Source organism: Monodon monoceros, unplaced genomic scaffold (genome assembly GCF_005190385.1).
Source record: "Monodon monoceros isolate NGI ecotype Baffin Bay Population unplaced genomic scaffold, NGI_Narwhal_1 Super_Scaffold_6, whole genome shotgun sequence".
Taxonomy (NCBI): domain Eukaryota; kingdom Metazoa; phylum Chordata; class Mammalia; order Artiodactyla; family Monodontidae; genus Monodon; species Monodon monoceros.
In genome coordinates, this window is record NW_021703783.1 from 23127494 (window position 1) to 23150349 (window position 22856).

General features: G+C 43.1%; 1 protein-coding gene across 1 annotated transcript in view; it reads left to right on the forward strand.

Annotated features, from left to right (window-relative positions):
• The window catches only part of CCDC91 (coiled-coil domain containing 91), a 405594-nt gene extending 391653 nt beyond the window's left edge, over positions 1–13941 (forward strand). The window contains exon 13 of the mRNA XM_029206061.1: positions 13734–13941. Coding sequence (XP_029061894.1) covers positions 13734–13820 — 87 coding nt within the window. The 3' untranslated portion in view covers positions 13821–13941. The remainder of the gene's footprint in view (positions 1–13733) is intronic.
• Positions 13942–22856: the final 8915 nt, after the last annotated feature.

Here is a 22856-nt window from a genome sequence, read left to right on the forward strand (position 1 = left end):
GAGACAGGGTAAGAGTTTACAGGCTCCTGAGCGCTTTCACAGCCCCTCTCACTGAATCCTCAGATCACATCTGGTGCTGCTCAGGCACATCTGGAAGGCCAGGCATGGGTGGACCACGTCTGGAAGAGTGGGGGTGGGGGTGGGGAGGGAAGACACATCGGGCACTCTTCTCTCCCCACCTTCCTGCCTGTCACTCTCTTCAAAGAACTCAGGGCAGGGAGTCAGCACACGGGGCTTCTGAGCCCCATCTTCCTACTGACTGACTGTGAGCTCAAGGGCAAAGTCAATTACATATCAGGTGATTTCTAAAGTTCCCTCCAGCTTCAAGGTACATTCAAGGTCACATTCTGTGACAACCGGGAGAGGTAGACAGCAAGGCTAGTGATGCCTTCCTTGAAAATGGAGACCCTGTTATTCAAAGAATTTTATAATTCCTACCACCAGTTACACAGGTGATAAGTGTCTCTGGACACTTTCACTTAGTGTTTTTATCACGATATCATGCACACACACACACACACGCGTGCGCGCGTGTGAGCACACCTGTGGATTATCCTTGACCTGCTTGGATCTGGCTCAGATAACCTGACACAGATAAAAGAATCCGTGTTTTCACCTAAACTGTACTAATTACTTGGACAGTAGCTGGCTAAATAAGATTTCACAGATTGACAGCCTGCACACAGGATTTGTCCTGAAGCCCTATTTTATTTGGCTGCCTGAGTGTTTTGTTAAAAAAAAAAAAAAAAAATTAACATGTGGCGACATTTTAAATTTGGGATATTTTACATAAAAACTGAAATGTTTCAATTCTCTTAAAAAAAAAAAGATCTGGCAAAATGACAATAACTGGCTGAAATGAGTTCATCATTATACTGTCCTTTCAGTTTGTGTTTTCCAGTCTTGGCACTGTTGAGATTTGGGGCTGAATAATTCTTGCTGGTGGGGGGTTGCCCTGGGTAGTTGAGCTTTTCAGTCCTGTGCCCACGAGATGCCAGTAGAAGTAGCACTTTTCCTTCTGTGTGACAACCAGTGGTGACATTGCCAATGTCCCCTGGGGAGAGGGGGGCAAATTGCCTCTGGTTGGGAACCATGACTGCCTGTCAGCGTTTGAGTAGTGATCCCTGGACAATAGAATTTTAGAGCCGGAAAATGTGTAGTGCTACCCTCTGCTTTTACAGAGGAGGAAACTGAAGCTCATCCAAGAGGTGAAGTAACTAGCTCAAAGTGGCACAACCAGGACAGCTAGGAACAGAGCTAGGGCTGGAACCCTGATCCTCTGAATCTTTGGGCAATGCACTTCTCCCCTCCACTTGCCGCCTTCCAGGCCCCCACTCACCTGCCGGCTCCTAGGGCTTTAGTTCCTGACCTGGGAAGTCTGACTGCTCCTCTCTGCCCTCTCCAGAGCACACTGAGCCCTGCTTGGGGTGCCCTGATGAGTGAAACTGAGCAGCCCTTCACTTGCGGGGAGCACCTCCCCAGCCAAGGCTGCCTGTGCTGTCTCACTCAATAGGAAGGGTTGTTTTGTAAACACTGACCTTGTTCTCTGCTCATTCAATAAGGATTGTCCTCATTCCCAGCTGATTGAGATCACCAGCCTCTCCTGCATTCTTGAAGCAACATTTCCTCTAAAGTCACTTATAAAATGTGCGCCCAGACCACATGTTTGTCTGAAGTCGTTTGTCACTCTGCAAACTCCTCAGGAACATGGTCATCCTACAACAGTCAGATGATGTTATTTATACACTTAGAGCTTCTTTCACCATCGCAGGTCTTGTCCTTTTTGATAAAAAAATGGTTTTAAGGACATATTAATGATTTCCCACAAGAGATATTTTCTTTTCAGAATAAGAGATTCCTCTGGCATGAGAAAGTACATGTCAAGGCTCTTTGGGCCAGGAGCCCCCAGTACTTGGGTTTACTTTCGGCTCTTCCACTGTCGGTCTGTATGGGCTGGGCAGGTCCATAGCCTTCTCAACTATAGAACTGTGTGTGAGTGTGAGTGGCCGTGAGATCCCTGGAAGCTCTCACATGGAGTTAGTTATGTTCTTGTTTCATCTGTTAGAGTCCATGTGAGATTTCTCCCCTTATCAAGTCCTGTTCTAATTGGTCTATTGCATTTTTGACAGAGAAAGCCCCAAAGACACCTGTTATAAAATGTTATTCTTTTACATACCTACAGGGGGCCACCCCATAGATTAAGTAGAAATTTTCCTAGTTAATAGTGAAATGCCTTAGTTAGAAAGTAGCTTTGCCAGATGGTCAAATAGTTCTTCACTCAGTGTGTGGGCATGTCCTCCTTGGATGTCCTGCTGAAGTGAGAATCATTTGAGCATGGAATGACGCGTGTCCCCCTCCTCCCCCTCTCACCACCTTCAATCCTCCCATGCAGTGTAGGAGGACTTGTCATGTGTTTTCCTACATTGTGATCCGGAGCTTCTGGATCACTGCCATGTGACCACTCAGCACTGCCATACATGTGTTCTTGTTGTCTTGTTTTCCATTCTGGATACATCTCTCCCTGGTATAGTTTCCTACCATCTGTGCTTCTGATCATCTCATCCTTTTTTTTTCTCTTATTTTCTTTTCTTTTCTTTCCTTTTCTTTTTGTTTTGTTTTGTTTGTTTGTTTGTTTTGCGGTACGCAGGCCTCTCACTGCTGTGGCCTCTCGCATCGCGGAGCCCAGCCTCCGGACGCGCAGGCCCAGTGACCATGGCCCACGGTCCCAGCCACTCCGCGGCACGTGGGATCCTCCCGGACCGGGGCACGAACCCGCATCCCCTGCATCGGCAGGCGGGCTCCCAACCACTGCGCCACCAGGGAAGCCCCTCCTTTACTTTTCTTTTGTTTTCTTTGAACTTGGGGAGAAAAGAAACTCTGCATGAAAGGTAATGATAATAGCAGAACAGCATATAAAATTGTAGTTGGTAACATTCCTTTGTGTCATGTTTGGGGTCAGTCTGATCATGGGTGTGTCTGGACAAGTGGAGAGGGGGAAGGAGAGCCGTAGGAGCTGAGATGCAGGAACTGAAGAGATGAATCAGGAGTTAAGGGTGGGCTGCAATTTGGACTCACCCAAGACACACCTGATTCTGAACATAGCTCTAGCTATAAGACTGCCTACTGGGGATGACCTGGTCAGGAGTGGTTGAGGAACTGGGCAAGGCTGGGCCCATAGATGAAGCCTTCACTGCCTAAACTGAGCAGGGCCAGAAAGCCAATGTAGTGAGAGTCATTTTATCTCCAAACCTCAGCCATGCTTAATCTGACCCACATTGTGTGCCTCTGTGTGGATATACATACACCTTATACTTATGTCTCTTTATTAAGAATGAAATCAAATTGATTTAAGTTTTTGTTTAACATTGACTTTGTATCAAACGTTTTACCTATTATTTTAGCAGAAGGTCACAAGAAATGCTAAGGACAGTTGCTAGCTGCCCTTGAGTATATGTTCTCCCTTTCTTCCTTAGCAAGAAAGTCCTAAAGTTTAGCTGGGCACGTGGCACCTCAGCTAAAGACTCCATCTTCTAGCCCATCTTACAGACTGATGTGACCATGTGACTAAGTGCCAATGGGATGTGAGCAGAAGGGATGTAAATGACGTGCCTTTTGCACCCTCGAAAAGGGAAGGATTATGCCCCGCTTCATCCTCTTCTCTCCAACTGGCTGCAAAGCAGACATGAAGGCAGGAGTTGGGAACAGACAGTTTTAGCCCCGAGATGAAAGTTGAGTGTTAAAGATTTAAAACAGGACCGGAGGAGCCTGGTCCTGAAACTGTGGAGTCTAGATTGGTTATGGTCAGACGGTGTCATGAGAGAGAAATAAACTCCTGCCTCTTTTGAGCCACAATTATTTTGACTTCTGTTACAACAGCCAGACCTGTTTTCTAACACTTGCATTCATTTTTCTACCCTCTGTGCAAATGAGCATCTGAGCCTCAGAGGCAAATAACTTGCCTAAAATCATCTATAGAGCAGTCCCTCCAAGCAACCAAATGTCTTGCTTTCTCTTAGATGTCATCTCTCATATGGAAATGCCAGTGAAATCATACAGCTCTTTCCCCCCACCGAAAGGAATGCCCTAGTCTGAAGCAAGGGTACGCCTGGCTAAGTGGGCAGCGGTGCTTTCTGTTAACCTCTGTCCTGGGACTCCAACCCAGGCTGAGCTAGTTTTGCAACTAAGATAATCCATATGGTATGTCAGAGGCTGAGCTAGTTTTGCATCAGAGGCTGAGCTAGTTTTGCAATTAAGATAATCCATATGGTACGTCAATAAATCATAATCATGATCATCTTTACTTTGTACCAATTTTACTACTAACTGTTTACATTTAAGGGCTTTGGTTTGGAATTTTATATAGTTAAAACGAAATTGTTTAGCCCCGAAACAGAGAATATGTTCCAAGGTATTTTATTTGTTCACTTAAAATTTTTAAACATTGCATGTTAGTGAGATGTGGATTGTGACAGCTATCATGGCATCTCTAATTTATTTTCTTTCAGGAGGCCTGAGGAGCTACTCATGAGATGCCAAATGAGAGGACAGCACACTTTCTTGGTCATCTCTGACTAGCTCTCTTGCATCTTCATGGTGACCTCAGTGCTTCTAATTCCATTTGGAAATTTCTGGACTTGTTCTAAGAACTACTTGTGCAGGACAGCTCAGTTATATCTGTGAGCCATAACTGAATGTCTCTTATCTCTGAAGCTATTTCCAAGATAGGCAAACAAAGGGAGAGGCAGGAAGAAAATTTCTTTCCTTCTGCATATGCAAGCACTGGTTAACCATGGAGTACAACAAAGGTAAGGTATTATATTGTCTGTAGGACTGGAAAAGCCCTTGCATCAACCACTGTGTTCAGAAATTGTGTTTTTACTTTTGCCCCTTCCACAATCTCTCATTAAATATTTCTCCCTCTTCCCAGTGTTATCTATCAATTATGAAATGCCGTTTAACTAGAGCATCTGAGCTCTCATTCACCGAACATTTTTACAGTTTATTGTTCTTTATCTAGATGTCTCATCCATTTTATACAACTTCTTTTATCAACGATAAGTGAAATATAGATCTTACATCTTTACTGCTCAGAGAAATACATTCTTATGGTAACGTATATGTGGTTGGGGGCAGTGATGGTAAGGGGGAAGAAAGATGGTTGTCAACTGATTAAAAGGTTAGGCTTATTGTCTGTCTTGTCAGGACTGTGAGTAGTCACACAGCATGGAAGCGAGGCAGTATGGATTTATTCAACTACAAATATTCTTTTTTTTTAAATTGAAGTATAGTTGATTTATAATATTACATTAGTTTCAGGTGTATGACTTAGTGATTCAATATTTTTCTAGATTTTACTCCATTTAAAGTTATTACAGAATGATGGCTATATTTCCCTGTGCTATACAATGTATCCTTGTAGCCTATTTATTTCATACATAGTAGTTTGTATCTCTTAATCCTTTACCCCTATCTCACCCCCACCCCTCCCCTCTCCACACTGATAACCACTAGTTTATTCTCTATATCTGTGAGTCTGTTTTGTTATACATATTCATTTGTTTTAGTTTTTAGATTTCACATGTAAGTAACAGAGTACTTGTCTTTCTTTGTCTGACTTATTTCACTAAGTGTAATACTCTCCATACTATCCAGAGCAATCTACAGATTTTAATGCAATTCCTATCAAAATACCCATGACATTTTTCAGAGAACTAGAACAAATAATATTAAAAATTATATGGAACCACAAAAGACCCTGAATTGCCAAAGCAATCTTGAGAAAAATGAACAAAACTGAAGGTATCATTCTCCCTGACTTCAAACTATACTACAAAGCTACAGTAATCAAAATAGCATGGTACTGGCACAAAACAAACACATAGATTAAAAGAACAGAATAGAGAGCTGAGAAATAAACCCACTCACCTATGGTCAATTAATCTATGACAAAGGAGGCAAGAATATACAATGGAGAAAAGGTAGTCTCTTCAATACGTGGTGCTGGGAAAGCTAGACTGCTACATGTAAAAGAATGAAATTAGAACATTTTCTCACACCACATACAAAAAAAAAAAGCTCAAAATGGATTAAAGGCCTAAATGTAAGACATGAAACCATAAAACTCCTAGAAAAAAACATAGGCAGAACACTCTTTGACATAAATCGTGGCAATATTTTTTTGGACATATCTCCTAAAGCAAAGAAAATACAAACATTCTTGAAGGCTTGCTATGTGCCTCTGCCTAGGGATAAAACATTGATAAGAGTCTACTTCTGGGCTTCCCTGGTGGTGCAGTGGTTGAGAGTCCGCCTGCCGATGCAGGGGACATGGGTTCGTGCCCTGGTCCAGGAGGATTCCACATGCCACGGAGCAGCTGGGCCTGTGGGCCATGGCCGCTGGGCCTGTGCGTCCGGAGCCTGTGCTCCGCAATGGGAGAGGCCAAGGCAGTGAGAGGCCCGTGTACTGAAAAAAAAAAAAAAAAAAAGAGTCTACTTCTGCCTCAGGAAGCTTATAATCTACAGGGAGGCCAAGTAACCAGTGATTTTAAAACCCTATGCTGGGGGACGTCATGGGGATGTTTACAGGGTGCTAGAGGAAAATGTAGTAGTGACATCCAACTCAGTCTTGGAGAATCAGGGATGTTTTTCTGGAAGAGAGGGTGATATTTAGGTGAAGCCTGAGTAGAAGCTGCCCATGTGAAAAGGCAGAGAATAGCATCGCAGGACTCCAGAGATGAGAAAAAGTAAGTTTGGGAACACTGAGTAGTTCCAGACATCTGGAGCATAGAGTGGGAGTGGCTGACTGATGACAGCCAAAGCAGGGACCATCTTCAATGTCCAGGAGAGCTGAGATATCAAGTAGGTAGGGGTCAGAGGTCGAAGTAAACAGGCATCCAGCCAGGCTGGGGAAGTTTCATCCTCATCAGTGCTGAAGTTTGAGGCTGGCAGAGAGGAAAATTTTAAAAGAAAACTAGAGAGCTTTACTTGATGTGAATATTTTATTGAGTGAGAAACAAATTGTTCACCATGAGGGGTACTTCAAACCCCAAACTGGTATGAAGCACAGAGATATGATGTTACGAGATGCTCATAAAGTGAAAATGAGGAAGGTGTTTCCCTTCACAGTGATTGGTTATTTCAGTGGTGGTTTCCAGATGACAGAGGATTGCTTACAAGTGATTATCTTACACCATTTAAGGAAGATGAATTAAATTTCTTTTATGATTATCTGTGGCATTTACAAGAAATAACCTAAGTTAAGTTGTGCTTATGTTCATGAAACAAGCTAGATTTAATTTTGCTTACATAACTTCAATGGTTTTATTGGCTTGGGAGATTTTCAAGCCTGTTCTCCGTTTTATTTTATGAAAAGGAAATAAAACTTCTGGTGTCTACTATCTGTCAGACATGGTATACTCCTAGTCAAACTCTCACACAAATCCTTTAGAAGATATAATTATCAACATTTCAGAGCTGTGGAACGTGGTCTAGAAAAGGTGTCACAAAACCAATGAGTAGTACATCTGGGTTTCAAAGTGATTTAATTCCAAAGCCTGTGTTCTTTCTGTCTTCAGCAGTGTCCCCAGAGCAAAGGGTCAGCCAAGACAGGGCAGGTTGTAATGAACTGGATAGAAGCGACAGTGAGTCAGACCTGGGCTTTAGGTAACCACATGGGGACAGGGTAACATCTGGCACAAGACTTTTAGGGAGAGGGCTATTTTGGGGAAAACACATTGATAAACTGCCCTGGGTGTGGGACAGGAGGTCCCAAGGTCAAGTCTTGAAGAAGACAAAAGCAACACCAAATTTCTCTACAGAGAAAGTTAACTGGAATTTGGCATATAAGCAAGAAGTTAGACAGAAAAGGGGAAGAGTTAAGAGAAGAGGCCAAGCATGGTGGGAGGTGGGAGCTACAGAGAAAGGTGTCCAGGGAGAGAGGCCCCTGGTGATGAGATGGCTGAAAGGTTTTCAAGCCTGGGAATGTCTAATATTTAATCATAAGTTGGTTGCTGCTCTAAAACTTCCAACAGTTGCCCCAATTCTCCTATAACAGTGTGGTGCACACACTTAAACAGCCTTGTGTTTGAGACGGGCTCAAGGGGAATGCTGAAACAGGAACAAGGTGACTGCTTGGTGTGGAGGGACAGGGAAAACAGAAGGGAGACCAGGCATAGACAAGAGAGGGGCCATACATGGAGCGATCAGGCCTTAGCCAGAGGTGGCCAGGACAACTGTAAACAACCTCCTGTCCACACGCCAAAGGTTAACAGAGCTTGAAAGAGTCTCTAAATGGCTTACCTCATAAGGCATGAGAATTCAAAACAATTTCATTTAAATCTAAAAGGGCGAGTTGACTTTAGCTGACATCTGGTTTATGAAAAGAAGATATTTCTAAAAGAGCTACTCAGGATTAAGTGGGTGACCTCAGACAGCAGTTAATTTTCCATCCTCGGTAGTATTCAGGGAAAGGTAATACACACCCCGGGTATGGCAGTGAGAGAGCGGGTTCAGGTATGAGATTGGCATAAACTATAGAACCTGTTGAACTCTCTTCCAGTGAGTCCAGATTAACTCTAGAAAAGCAGCTTCCAAGGCTCCTAAACGAATTAAGAGTCCAAGCAAACAGGGCTCAGATTGGGAACACATGGTGACAAAGCTCAGCGTAAAGGAATAAAAAGTCCACCCCAACAGGTTCAGAGTAAAACAGAACCATTCTCATCCAAGCAATGGATAAAGTGACCGCTCTATTGAGATGGGTTCCTGGTTCAATGCAGACTTCTGCATGTGCTCCCTGTCACTCCATAACTAGTGGCTTGGTTTAGGCAGCCAGGATTTAATTTCAGAGCAGCTGGTGGATGTAACTGTCTGAAGATGAATCAAACATGGGGATGTTCTTGCCTTTTGAGATTTAGGTCCAGACCCATTTGTCGCAGCTCATTCATGATGTCCACAGGGCTGGAGGCATTGTGAGGGATGGAAGCCCATCAGCTTCAAGAGAGGAAACAGTGGTAAAGAGAGAAAGACTGAGAAGCAGCAATCTAGGGAGAAAGTCAGGAACAACTAGCTCTCTTTCTCCTTGCCTGGCCAGAAAAACCCTACCAGATGCTGCCTTAGTCCTAGACTGTTTGCAAGGACAAAGTACATACCAATTGCTAAAAGATAACTGCAAAGATTATACTAAAAAAAAAGTTTCTTGGATATTGTCTAAAAACGTGCCTAAAAGAGTATATATATGCAAGTTGGAGAAAAATACCTAAGTAAATAAGATATCCTGCCAGTGCTCAAATTTTACGTGTCAGCCAGGGATGAAGAGCTGGAGTACATGAAATTCATAGATGAACTATGCATTTGCAAAAAGTAGATATTACTGGTTTGAATTTCAGCTCGTAAGGTTTTTCTCCCCCCACTCATGCTAGAGCAACAGTGAAATGTCAGAAGTCACGAAAGAGGAAGAGGGGCAAAGGACCTAAATCAACCACAGACCAGATCATCAGCCCTGGAAAACTGACTGTAGGCCTCAAACAAGTGCTGATATTTGAATGAAGAATAAAAGTTCCCACATGAAACCAGTCTAGGAAAGGCATTCTTGATGATTCTTGAAGACTCCAGTGTGTTAGATTCCTCCACTGAGCAGGACTGAACACATCTCTGGGGGTCACACCCACCTAGATTAGGTTTGAGAGACCAAGGAGTTTGGTTCTTGCCTCAAAAGTGTCCTCCCTCTGAGGTAACTAGAAGTAAATTGACCACCTCACCTAGTAGTTCCAAAAGACTGAATCGCATTTAAGCTATCTTGCTTCTGAGAAACTATCTTTGAATTAGTGGAAAATGTTATAATGTGTGATCACCAGTCCTTTCATTTAATAAGCATTTTTGAGTCCCTCCCGAAATCCAGGCATTGTACTAGATTCTGCAGATACAGAGACGAAGGCACTGTCGATGCCCTGGAATCACCTGGAGTCTAGTGAATAAGATGTTCATGTGAACATGATCAGAACCCAGTGAACTCACCTCTCAAGACTGCACCAAGTGTCGAGTGTGCCCCGGGTGTTGGGAGAGGGTTCACAGTCCAGGAGGAGCATAGGCTGAGCAACTGATGCATGCGGGGGGGGTTATCAGATGAGAAGCAGGTGAATGGCATTGCAGGAGGAGGGACTAGTACCAAAGGTACCAAAGAGGGGGAGACCATGACAGTGGTGTAAGGAGAGTCAGTGGTGCCAGGATCAAGGTAATACGTTGAGCTCTCTGTTTGTGCAAGAGCTTTCCTGAAAAATGAACAAATGCTTGGTGATGCTCACATGCTTTCTTGCGTTCGAAGTTCAGCAAATCTAAAGATACTAATTCAGAGCAAAAGGAAATAAAAACTTTTCGCTGCTTCTCTGTGATGCCTCAAGACAAGTGCCAAGGGACTTAGGGATTATGTCTCCAGAATAGTCAGGGTTGCTTCATGGGCATGTGACCTGCAGTCCATAGGGCCTCATGCTCAGACCTCTGTACTTGGACAAAAGCTCTGTTGTTGTTGTCTTGAAAGTCTTTACTACATTTTGATCAAAGGGTCCTGCAATTTTATATTTTACTGGGGCCTAGAAATTATGTAGCTGATCCTGAGAATAGGACATTTTCAGAGAATTTGAAACAGTCCAGTATTGTTGTATATAAAGTGGAAGGAGGCAGAGGTGGCTGATGAGGTTGAATAGGTAGGTAGTGGGATATATTGAAAGGCCTGAGAGGAGACAAGAATAAGATGGTGGAGTAGAAGGACTTGAGCTCACTTCCTCTCATGAAAACACCAAAATCACAACTAACCGCTGAATAACCATCAACAAAAAAGACCGGAACCTACAAAAACAGATAACCTACATCCAAAGACAAAGAAGAAGCCACGATGAGATGGTAGGAGGGGCACTTTAGCGATATAATCAAATCCCATACCCACTGGGTGGGTGACCCACAAACTGGAAAATAAATATATCACAGAGGTTCTCCCACAGGAGTGAGAGTTCTGAGCCCCACATCAGGCTCCCCAGCCTGGGGGTCTGGCATCAGGAGCCCCCAGAGCATATGGTTTTGAAAGACAGCAGGGCTTGAGTGCAGGAGTTCTACAGGACTGGGGGAAACAGAGACTCCACTCTTGGAGGATGCACACAAGGTTTCACGTGCACTGGGACTCAGGGCAAAGCAGTGACTCCATAGGAGACTGGGCCAGACCTACCTGCAGATCTTGGAGGGTCTCCTGGGGAGGTGAGGGTTGGCTGTGGCTCACTGTGGGGTTAAGGACACTATTGGCAGAGACCCCAGAGCTCATCACTGTGAGCTGTCCTGAAGGTCGCCATTTTGGCACCAAGACCTGGCCCCATCCAACAGCCTGCAGCCTCCAGTGCTGGGACACCTCAGGCCAAACAACCAATGGGGTGGGAACACAGCCCCACGCATCAACAAACAAGCCACCTAAAGTCGTACTGAACCCACAGCTGCCTCTAAACACACCTCTTGACACGGCCCTGTCCACCAGAGGGACAAACCCCAGCTCTACCCACCAGTGGGCAGGCACAAGTCCCGCCCACCAGGAAGCCTGCACAAGCCCTTGGACCAATCTCACCCACCAGGGGGCAGACACCAGAAGCAAGAGGAACTACAGTCCTGCAGTCTGCAGAACAGAGACCACAAACACAGAGAGTTAGACAAAATGAGACAGCAGAGAAATATGTTCCAGGCAAAGGAACAAGTTAAAACCCAAGAAGAACAACTAAGTGAAATGGAGATAGGCAATCTACTTGAAAAAGAATTTCAGAGTAATGATAGTCAAGATGATCCAAGATCTCAGAAAAAGAACAGAGGCACAGACTGAGAAGATACAAGAAATATTTACCAATGAGCTAGAAGATTTAAAGAACAAACAGAGTTGAACAATATAATAACTGAAATGAAAGGCCTGGAAGTCTGGCTAAGCATTCAAAATTTGCCTGTAGGAGAAGGACAGTCATTGAAGACTTTGAGTAAGAAAGTAGCATGGAGAGATTTGACTTTTAGGTCACTCTGGTGTAATGAAGGCAAGAGAGTGAAGATGTAACAAAGTTTTTCCCATTTAAAATTAATGCCTTTTCATTGTTCAGATTTCATTTATTGTGTTTACAGTTTTGATCCGCTTCAAAATGCAAAGCTCTCTGAGAGAACTAACTGCTGTGATTAAGTTACATTTTAGGGTAAATTAAGGTAGCAAGATCTGCAAGCGCTTTTGAGAACTGGAGGTAGGAAAGACAGAACTGGAAAAACAGGAGGCAGAGGGCTCTGTGTGGAGGTGGAGGCCACAGAGAGGCTGGGTCTTTAGGGGAAAGCTTGGATTTCTTTTCATTTTCTACAATACCAGCCAGACCCATACATAAAGACTTTTTTCCTAAAATTGCTTTTAGCTCTGCTACCCAGATTCCTTTATTGCAGTGGTACTCAAAGCATGGTTCCCAAGAATGCAGCATCAGCATCACATGGAACTTGTTAGAAGCACATTCTCTGCCCCACCTTAATTGTACTGACTCAGAAACTTGGAGGCGGGCCCAGCAATCTGTTGTGACAAGCCCTCCAGGTGATCCTCATGCAGCTAAGAACTGTTGCATCATTATAAGTTATCTACGTCTCTGAAACTCAGATATAGAAAAAGGTGGAAACGCCCATTTGGTATTAGAATGAATAATCAAAAGTGATTTTAATACCAAGAAAATTCAGCCTTGTTCTAAACATGATTTTACATGGATGTATGTTCGGTGAATGATCTAGGATATATATGATTGCAATACCTTCATAGGTGATAATGCCATAATTCCAGAGCCAGTTTAAAAGGACCTGTATTATTTGTATGAGTTATGAATCATAGCTGCTGGAGCTAATGGTATTTAGCAAAACAAGATAAAGATGATTCTTTTTTTCCTATGATCACTATATGTACGGGAAGAATGTTTAACTTGCACCATCATCTTCCAAAGGATCATCTCTGCTGATAATGCTGGAGTTTTTCATTTCTTTGTGCCTTACACAGCACCAATAGTATTGCAGCTATGTTAATACATGTCCAAAAGTCGCATTGGTTTACACAGTCTATAATATTTCTGAAATGCAGTCTGAGTTACTCCTAAAACTAGGATTTCTTAGATTCTTTCCATTGTCTTCCATGAGTAATCCAATATACATGAAAGGATAAAAAAGTAAACAATTTTGTGATAATTCACATTTTTCCAATGGAATTTTAAACAGTTTGACAGTTTGGTCTTGTTAAAAAGTGATATAAAATAAATGCTTCTTAGCAAACAATTGTCCAGTAAATATTATAATTCTGTCTCATATTCTCACAGTGGATTGTTTTCTGGGGCTTTCAGTGGAATTCTTTCAAATTAGAGCTCAATGATCTTTATATTTTATCCAAGGTTTGAAATACATGAACCTGTCTCTACTTACTTGAACAATGGCCTCTATTATGGTGTCTTTTTCTTTAAATCCAAATATTATACTCAGCATTTTAGGAATTCCCTATTCCAAATACAGGCAATTAAATTGTCTATAAGTTATTCAGAGCCTTAGAAAACGAAATGAAATAGGAGTTTGTACTTTGAAATGAGTTCAAAAATGTGTACCATTTGTCAATGCTACTCTCTTTCAAATAGTCCTCATTATCTTCTGGTTCTGCTGTTAACAGACAAAATAATCTGACACAGACTTCTCTAACAAAGATGTTTCTTTCCTAGGAGAAGTCTGGCTTTTCTCAACAATCAGGACTCAAGTTCTTGACCTTGAAGATGGGAGAGAGAACAGAATGCTTCCTGGGGCCATAGTGAGCTGGATGAAATTTGAAAACAGCCCCCAGGATAAATAGGGGGACACACATGGCATTTGTATTGTTTTTGCCAACGTCTAGGACTAACTTGGAGCCCACAGCTAGGGACTCTACAGTAAGAGAACACAAGTCTGGAACCTTGGAAACCCTGGAGGTAATGCCTGAAAACAGGGCTCAGATGCAAGGTTCACATCAGTGGCCTGGCCTTCCTGTGGCCTCGTGGCTCTGGGTTGATACCAGAACAAAAGTTATCAGCATCTTTTTCTGTTCAGTGATTGCTCACCCCACCACTTTTGTGTTGTTCTTGTAATCTAGGGTCCCAAGAGTGTGGGTCTGTTTCACCCTCTTAGAAACCTTGATAAAGCAAGGAAGGAAACAAGTGTTTATGAAACCAACTTACAGGAAGAGATGAAAGAACGATGGTCTCATTTTGAGATATTTGAATATTAACTCAAATTAATCTAATTGGTAGACTTTTAAGCAGCATGGAGAAAATGTTTGGGAGCAAGGTTTCATTCTTAAAGCCAAGATGCTGGGGTCACAAACTCCCTTTTCTCCCTGAAGCCACTCTACCTCCCTTCACATCTTCTTCTTGGCTGGTCATAACGGGGATCCCATTGCTGCTACTGTATTCCCCTTCTGTCACATTCTTGTCTGGTGTCTGAAGCCCAGACTGTTCTGTTTTAACTTCATCCCTCAGTAAAAGGCTCTAATGGGAGAACAATTCTTCCTGGATGTTTTAGAGGGACTGTAAATTGCACATCTGAAAAATTCACTCCCTGCACCCATACACGTTCCTTATCCTGAAGGGCCTCTAGTAGTTACAGTATCATCACCTAGTTGAGCAAGTGAAAAGTTTGGAGACACTTGATTCTCTAGGAGGTATTTAAGATATCATGAGGGCATGGGAGTGTTTATGGAACACAGAGCGGAAGGCAGAGATATTTTGAAAGACAGAGGTTAATTACAGCCTGGAGTATGTAAAGGAAGACAGGAGATAGAGACTTAAGTGCAGGCTTTGTGTGGGCAGGGTTAAGTGTAAGGCTCTGAAAACCTCAGCTGGAGTGGACGCTACAGGGCTGGTGAAGGGCAGGAGGTGGGAAAAGTTCTAACAAGTCCTGCTTCCCTTGAACAGGACGCTCCTCTAACCCTCCAGACTCAAGGAAAGTTCCTATTTCCTTTCGTCCTCAGCTTCTGGTGAGAGCATTTCCATGTTGAAACACCCTAACACATGGGATCATTTCAGAGACAGAACAAGGTTGTGCCAGACAGACAAGAGGCTGGGAAGCATCATGATTCCATCTCACATAGGACACAGTCCGACAAGCAACGAACATATAATCTGAACAAATTCATATCTTTATCTCTCAGGACGCAGTCAAAGGTGGGGCTGGGGTAGAGGAAGTACATTTTTATGCCATAGAAAAGCAGCAGCAAAACATAAAAATCCATTCTTCCCTATCTTCACTACTTTGCATACTCACTACTCTCTAATATTTTCTAGAACTCTCCCTCACTCTCAACTCCCAACCTCAATACCCATTCTCTTTTCCATGTAGTTCTTCTAGCTTCTCCAGATTGCCCCCAGCCATTTACTTACTTCAAACTGCATAACAAGGTCCACTGAATTATTTATTCTGAGCCCTTTAATGAGACAGATACCTTTACAATTTCAGTTTTTCCATCTGTTAATGGGAGCAATAACACACCTGAGAGTCCACTACGACCTGACATACAACACTTGAACTTTCCATAGTAAACACCAATATAAAAATAAATGCCAAGTGGAATTATCATTGTTGTCTCATTGCTTGTACTGTTATTAGTGATTCTCTTTACTGGGCCTCTTTCCTTCTTATATAGCATGCGAAAAAGATTAAACTAACCTATGATGTATTTTATCACCTTGCCTAAATAAGGGATAGAAGGTAGAAAAATGTTCTAGGAAGTCTCATGGCCAAATTGAACTCAAAGGTAAGCGTACATCTCAGCAATATCTCTGAAGAAAGCACCTCTTTTATGTACAGATTTTTTTTTTGCACCTTAACATCAGAAAAACTTAGTAATTTCCAACAGTTCTTTTTCTCCTGCCCAATAGCTAGAAAATGTCTAAGGAGTGAGTGCCTTCCCTAAAACAACAAACTATCTCTGCCCTCAGACAAAATAAGACGACCTCAGAGATTTGAGTTTCCACAGCCTCAGCAGTTGTAGACTATAAGCAGGATAGCAGGAGACTTTTCACCAATGGCAATGATCTAGTGATAAGTGTTTCATTGCCCCATTGGAAATCTGTTTCTGGAAACTAAAATCAATGGGAAATCCTTGACTAGAGAAGGCTCTGAGGTTTAGCAGCTTATAGAGCAAAGCTGGTAAAATGCTGACAAAGATAGTGGAGAAAACCAGGCAGATGGTAACTAGACACAGTGGTGATCCTTTCTGAAATGTATAGAAATAACATTGAATCACTGTGTTGTGCACCAGGAACTGACACAGTGTGTAGGTCAGTTATACTTCGAAAACAAACAAATACACTCACAGAAAACGAGATCAGATTTGTGGTTACCAGAGGCGGGGGTGAGGAGAGGGGGAATTGGATGAAGGCAGTCAGGAGGCACAAACGTCCAGATACAAGATAAATGAGTACTAGGGATGTAATGTACAGCATGAATATAATTAACACTGATGTATGTTATATATGAAAGTTGTTAAGAAAGTGAATCCTACGAGTTCTCATCACAAGGAAAATAATATATTTTTCTTTATTTTGTATCTACATGAGATGCTGAATGTTCACTAAACTTATTGTGGTTTTCATTTCATGATGTATGTAAGTGAAATGATTATGCTGTACATCTTAAACTTATACAGTGCAGTGTGTCAGTTATATCTCAATAGAAGAATAAGAAGACGGGAGGGGGAAGGGAAGGGGAGAGGGAAGGAGAAAAAGGAAAAGGAGGAGAAAAAGAAAACCATGGGGCTTCCCTGGTGGCGCGGTGGTTGAGAGTCCGCCTGCCGATGCAGGGGACGCAGGTTCGTGCCCCGGTCCGGGAGGATCCCGCATGCCGCGGAGCGGCTGGGCCCGTGAGCCATGGCTGCTGAGCCTGCGCGTCCGGAGCCTGTGCTCCGCAACGGGAGAGGCCGCAGCAGTGAGAGGCCCGCGTACCGCAAAAAAAAAAAAGAAAAAGAAAAAAGAAAACCATCCGTCAGGGAGCATATTTATCATAACTGCATTAGAAACACTAATGATGGTAAGCATAGAATATCTCTATCCGAGTTCAACAGAAATGAAAATTCTCAAACCACTTCTCAGGGGAAGAGGAGTGTCCTCTGCTAGACACCTCTGATGTAGTAGTCAGAAGGTGGAGTGGCCTGGAACCGTTTCTAGGGAAAGGTCCGAAGTTGCCAGGGTGTTTGACTCAGAGCTCAGCTTGGTGAGAAGACTCCGTAAGAACATGTTCCTGCTTTCCTCTCGATACTCCTTCTTTAAATTCCTTATCAACCGTCTCCCCTCTCCCAGATCAACTCAAAGATTTTAACAACAGGAAAATAACCTCTTACTCTAAAACAAAAATGTTCAGGATTTCTGCCCTAGGCCACCAGAAGACTGGTTGCTAGATGATTGCATTTTTAGTGTCTAAGTGTCAGTAGGTTCATGCTGCAGGACGTACACTTCGCAGGCGGATGGATTAGAAACTTCTCTTCAGTAAGGTGACAGCAGGCCTACTTGAAACGTATTCCTCCTGTCAAAGTAATACTGACAGTAACGCTTACTGCACAGAGAGAGGGCATAATGGTAGAGAGCACGGAGCATGGAGGTAGATGGATTTCTGACTCCACTGCATGCTGTCTGTTTCCTAAGCAAGTTTTTTAACCTCTGGGTGTTTTAGGTTTGCTCCACTAAAATGGAGATATTAACAAGGAAAACAACAACAGCAAACAAATTCAGTTGTTCACTAGGGGCTAAACATGATTGCAGTGTTTTGCCTTCATTAACTAAACTTCATACCTTCAACCGCCCTTTGAGGCGGGTGCTTTCATTATGTGGCCCCTGAGTGTTCTCCACTCTCTGCCTTGAGCACCTAGACTTACTGGAGTCAGGTGAAGGATGATGACTTGCTTTATAGGCATTATTTCATTGAATTTTCATAGTGATTAGAAGAGGAAGACCCTCATATTTGACTGATGTGACACTTGCGGAAGCTGAAGCACAGAGAAGTTAAGTAGCTTTTACCCAGAGACAGTTAAGTAGTGGTGCTGGGAATTGCAGTCAGTCAGACGCTAACCTCCGTGCTCTTAAATATTATGCATCATGCCAGAGGTCCCCGTTTGTTAAAGGGGGATGAAAACCAACGCAAATAACATGTTTGTGAATGGGAAACATTTAAAAAGAATGGCTGAGGAGCTGTCTTCAATGCTTGCATCAAAATAAACAGAACTGATAGACACAATCAAAATCCCTGGCTTTAATTTTTTTGTTGTTGTTGGTTTTCTTTTTCCCCTTTGGTACGGGATTTTATGATGAAGTTTCCATGAGAAAAGGGATCCTGTGGTCATGTAAAATAATCAACAAAAAGAATGTAGGAAAGGGTACTGGTAAGCCATATGAGGAAATAGCTAACAAAATGTTTGTCTCTATACTGACCTGAAAGCCCCCAAACTTACTATTTCACAATCACAAGATGGCAATAAGCTGCCCCTAGAGGGCGCCAAAGTGATCATCACACCTTTTTTTTTTTTTTTTAAATCTCTATTTCTGAAGATCCGGATCTGGCATGGATCCCCTGCATCTGTGAGGGTTTCTGGATGGTCCTTAAGAAGCTCCTCAGGGCCTTCCTCTGGTTTGGGGTGTGGGCCAGGGTCACCCAGAACGCTTAAATGCAGCCGCTGGGTGATAAAAGCCCTGCGGTAAATTGACTTCCCCTAACCTCAGGGCGGCGGAGAGCGTCTAATGCAACCACAAAGTGGTTTCCTGGCACAGAACTTTCCCAACCTTTGGAACAAGATACCAGGGGATGTTGTTTAGTCTCCATCTTGGAAATCTTTCTTTTGGCCAGAGGAAAATTCTGATATCCATCAGTCTGAAATCAGTTGGACACAACCTGAGGTGGAGGTGGGAGACAAAATGCTGTCTGCGGGGTCTCCCAACCCCAGAACCTATGATCTTAAAGGAGATGCTTACCTAGTTAATCCTGAAACAGGCGTGCACACTAATGCTGGCGGGATTGACAAACTATGTAGGATATCAGAGCTCTTTGCAATATGACAGACTGGTTTTTCTAAAAACGTTAATAGAAATTCAGTTTTCACACAGAATTCTCAGTCCCCAGTGAACCTCCAGAGCCTTCAGGTATGCTTGCAACACCTAGCTTCTTGCTGTCAGCTTGACATGCATTCCTTCTAACAGATGCCCTCTCTCAAGGTCACTGTGTGAAGCTTAAACAGAAACACAGGCCTCTTGCCATCAGGCGGTCACTTCGGGAACCCTGTTCTGAAGAAATTGAGATTGACAGTGTTAAGACCTTGAGTTTTTTCTTTAAAATATTGCCACTGCTTATTCTTCAGCACTGCCTTTGAGCTAGAAATTGATGTACTTAATGGCTGGTATTGGCTGATGAGACTAAATTACATGAAAGAATGGCTTTCATCGTATTGCTCAATTTAGGGATTTCTTTCATTTCAAAGGCAAAGTTAATTACCTCTAGAAAATGTTAAGCAATTATCCACTAGTAATAGCAGGGAAGATGCTCCTAGAGCAGCCAATTCAAGGGGGAGGGGATTTGGAGGAAAGGTGGGAGACTTTTAGATTTGAATGAATGCTGAAAAAATGAAAACTATATTAAACTTTTAAAGGCTTTAATGGGGAGAGACGAGGCTGTTGCTTTAGCCCTTCAGCGGCCTTGGCCATCTGTTCACTCCATTTTTTTCTGAGAAATTGGAGGAAAGGCCTACTTGAGGCACATTCCATATGATTTGTGCCATGCCCTCCTCCTCTACTGCTTATAACCTAGAGTGGATGTGGTTCAAGTCTCTGACAATCAGTGGGAGGTCACATAGGTGGGAGCTCTGCATTCATGATGAAAAAGAGCATAGCCTGGAGCTTTCAAATTGCATTCAGGGATTTCCTACCTTGCTCTGTAGTAAAATGCTCACAGTTTCTGTGTCATGCTCTTGGAGTTTGAGGCTGAGTGGTGTTGTTCAAAAGCCTGGGCCCTGCCCCAGCACAACATACACACACACAAACACAGACACACACATACAGAGCTAATGTATCTCTCCTTCTCATGCCCAACTGCAAGTCACTGAAGATTGATAAAGCTTTCGAATGGAATTCTCTGCAATTTGCTTACGTCAAGATCCTATGGCAGGTGGATACAGAGCTGAACAATCAACACCTCCTGTTCTTCCTTTGATTCCTTCAGTACAAGGAGTAAGGCTGTACTTCACGTGGTAGAGCTCGTTCATTCATGCTCGACTTTCCTCCCCGCCATAAACACACGGTTCTCATGCAGCCCCAGTGTTTCTTAGCATCTTAGAAGAAAGCTGATTGGCAGATACCTGGAGATGCTTTTGGGGAGTGGGCCCAGTCTGGTGCATAAGGGAGGGGGCGTGGGCATTGAGATGCTTCTGTAGCCGATAGAGCTGGACAGATGACACATGTACACCACCTGGCCTGATGCCTCGCTGTAGGTGATAACCCTTTTTTTTTTTGCGGTAGGCGGGCCTCTCACTGTTGTGGCCTCTCCCGTTGCGGAGCACAGGCTCCCGACGCGCAGGCCCAGCGGCCATGGCTCACGGGCCCAGCCGCTCTGCAGCATGTGGGATCTTCCCGAACCGGGGCACGAACCCGTGTCGCCTGCATCGGCAGGCGGACTCTCAACCACTGCGCCACCAGGGAAGCCCGGTGATAGCCCTTCTAAAAGCCACACTGGGGCTTCCCTGGTGGCGCAGTGGTTGAGAGTCTGCCTGATGATGCAGGGGACAGGGGTTCGAGCCCTGGTCTGGGAGGATCCCACATGCCGCGGAGCAACTAGGCCCGTGAGCCACAACTACTGAGCCTGCGTGTCTGGAGCCCGTGCTCCACAACAAGAGAGGACGCAATAGTGAGAGGCCTGCGCACTGCGATGAAGAGTGAGCCCCGCTTGCCACAACTAGAGAAGGCCCTCGCACAGAAACAAAGACCCAACACAGCAAAAATAAATAAATAAACTCCTACCCCCAACATCTTAAAAAAAAAGCCACACTGGCTGGAGGCTGACCACTGTTCAAATAAAACCCTGTACCCACATAAATGCATTTCTGCTCTTCTCTCTCCAGAAAAAAGCAATTCCCTGATTTCACGGACTAATCCTAAAATGATCTTAGACTCTCCAAATTAGAGCTCTTTAAAATTGCAGTATTAATCTTGCATGTGCTTAGGCCTAAACAAGACAGAGTTTGATATTTAAATTGAAGCTCAGAGTTTCGAGGATTCTGCAAGGGAGAGAATCATCGTTTTGCTGTTGTGAGCACTGAGATGTCTGGATTCTCATTTCTGATAGGTAATAGCCACTGTCACAATGTAGGGCCTATTTTGGACAGTTTAGGACCTACTGTTGAGGCCTATTTGAACAGTGAAAGTAAAGAAAAATAAGAATACATCATGCAAGAGGTCTGCCAGCTAATTCAAAAGGAAATATAAAACGTTTTTAGACAGAGAGTGAAATTAGTTAAGTTCACTTTACAGAAACCATGCTATCTAAACAGACTTGCTTTCCTTCTTTTCCTTTTGCAAAGTTCCCAGGGTATTTTGTCACTTAACTGGGCAAAGTTCAGTTTCTAACCATTGCCTTTTTCACAAGCCATGTTCTAGCTTTTTCACAACTTTGGGCCTACCTATCCCTGTTTATTCCCAGTTGTGAAATATCACTGAAATGTTAACTACTAGAGCTGGAAAGAAACGTCAGAAACTTTGTCTCATCCTTTCATTTTATGAACAAGGAAACAGAGACTTAGACAAAGGAAGGAACTTTCCTAAGTCACATAGCTAGTTAATGGCAAGATTGGCATTAAAAGCCAGCCTTCCTGACTTCCAGTCCAACAAAAGTGGTCTCCAAATGTTACCTATGACATGAGGTTTTCTCTGAGATGTGACCAGCCACTGCAGGCCTCCAGGCTGAGAGCACCAAATGCAGCCACAAAGGAAAGGAACGGGCAGGACCAGAGGAAGGTTTTAGATCTCCGAGGTTACCCTTCTTTGCTTTCTCTCAATATTGGCTCTCTGGGACAAAGCGCTGTTATTCTGACTCAAGAAATCACCGGGGCACTTCAGATATTGGGTTAAGAGTGTTCTTTCTTTCTTTCTTTTTTTAGTTGAAGTATAGTTGATTTACAATGTTGTGTTAATTATTTCTGTACAGCAAAGTGATTCAGTTATACATATATATATATATATATATATATATATATATATATATATATATATACATTATTTTTTAATATTCTTTTCCATTATGGTTTATCATAGGATATGAATATAGTTCTCTGTGCTAGACAGTAGGACCTGGGTGTTTATCCATTCTCTATGTAAAAGCTTACATCTGCTAACCCCAACCTCCCACTCCACCCCTCTCCCAACACCCTCCCCCTTGGCAACCACCAGTTTGTTCTCTATGTCCGTGATTCTGTTTCTGTTTCATGGATACGTTCATTTGTGTCATATTTTAGATTCCACATATAATTGATGTCATATGGTATTTGTCTTTCTCTTTCTGACTTACTTCACTTAGTATGATAATCTCTTGTTGCAGAGTTAGGAGTGTTCTTATGTTCTCATAAGGATGGCATCTCATAAGATTCCATGGGGGTTACTACGTTTAAATCTAATGTAAGTAGATACTAAGCCTAAAGTTAAATCTTTAAAGGCAGATTTCTTTAAGCACTGCAATATAGACTTATCCCATGCTTATATACTAGAGCAAGTTTGATGACTATATGGTACCCATCCATTTATTCATTTCCTCAGTGATCCATTCAACAAATATTATTGAGCACCTAG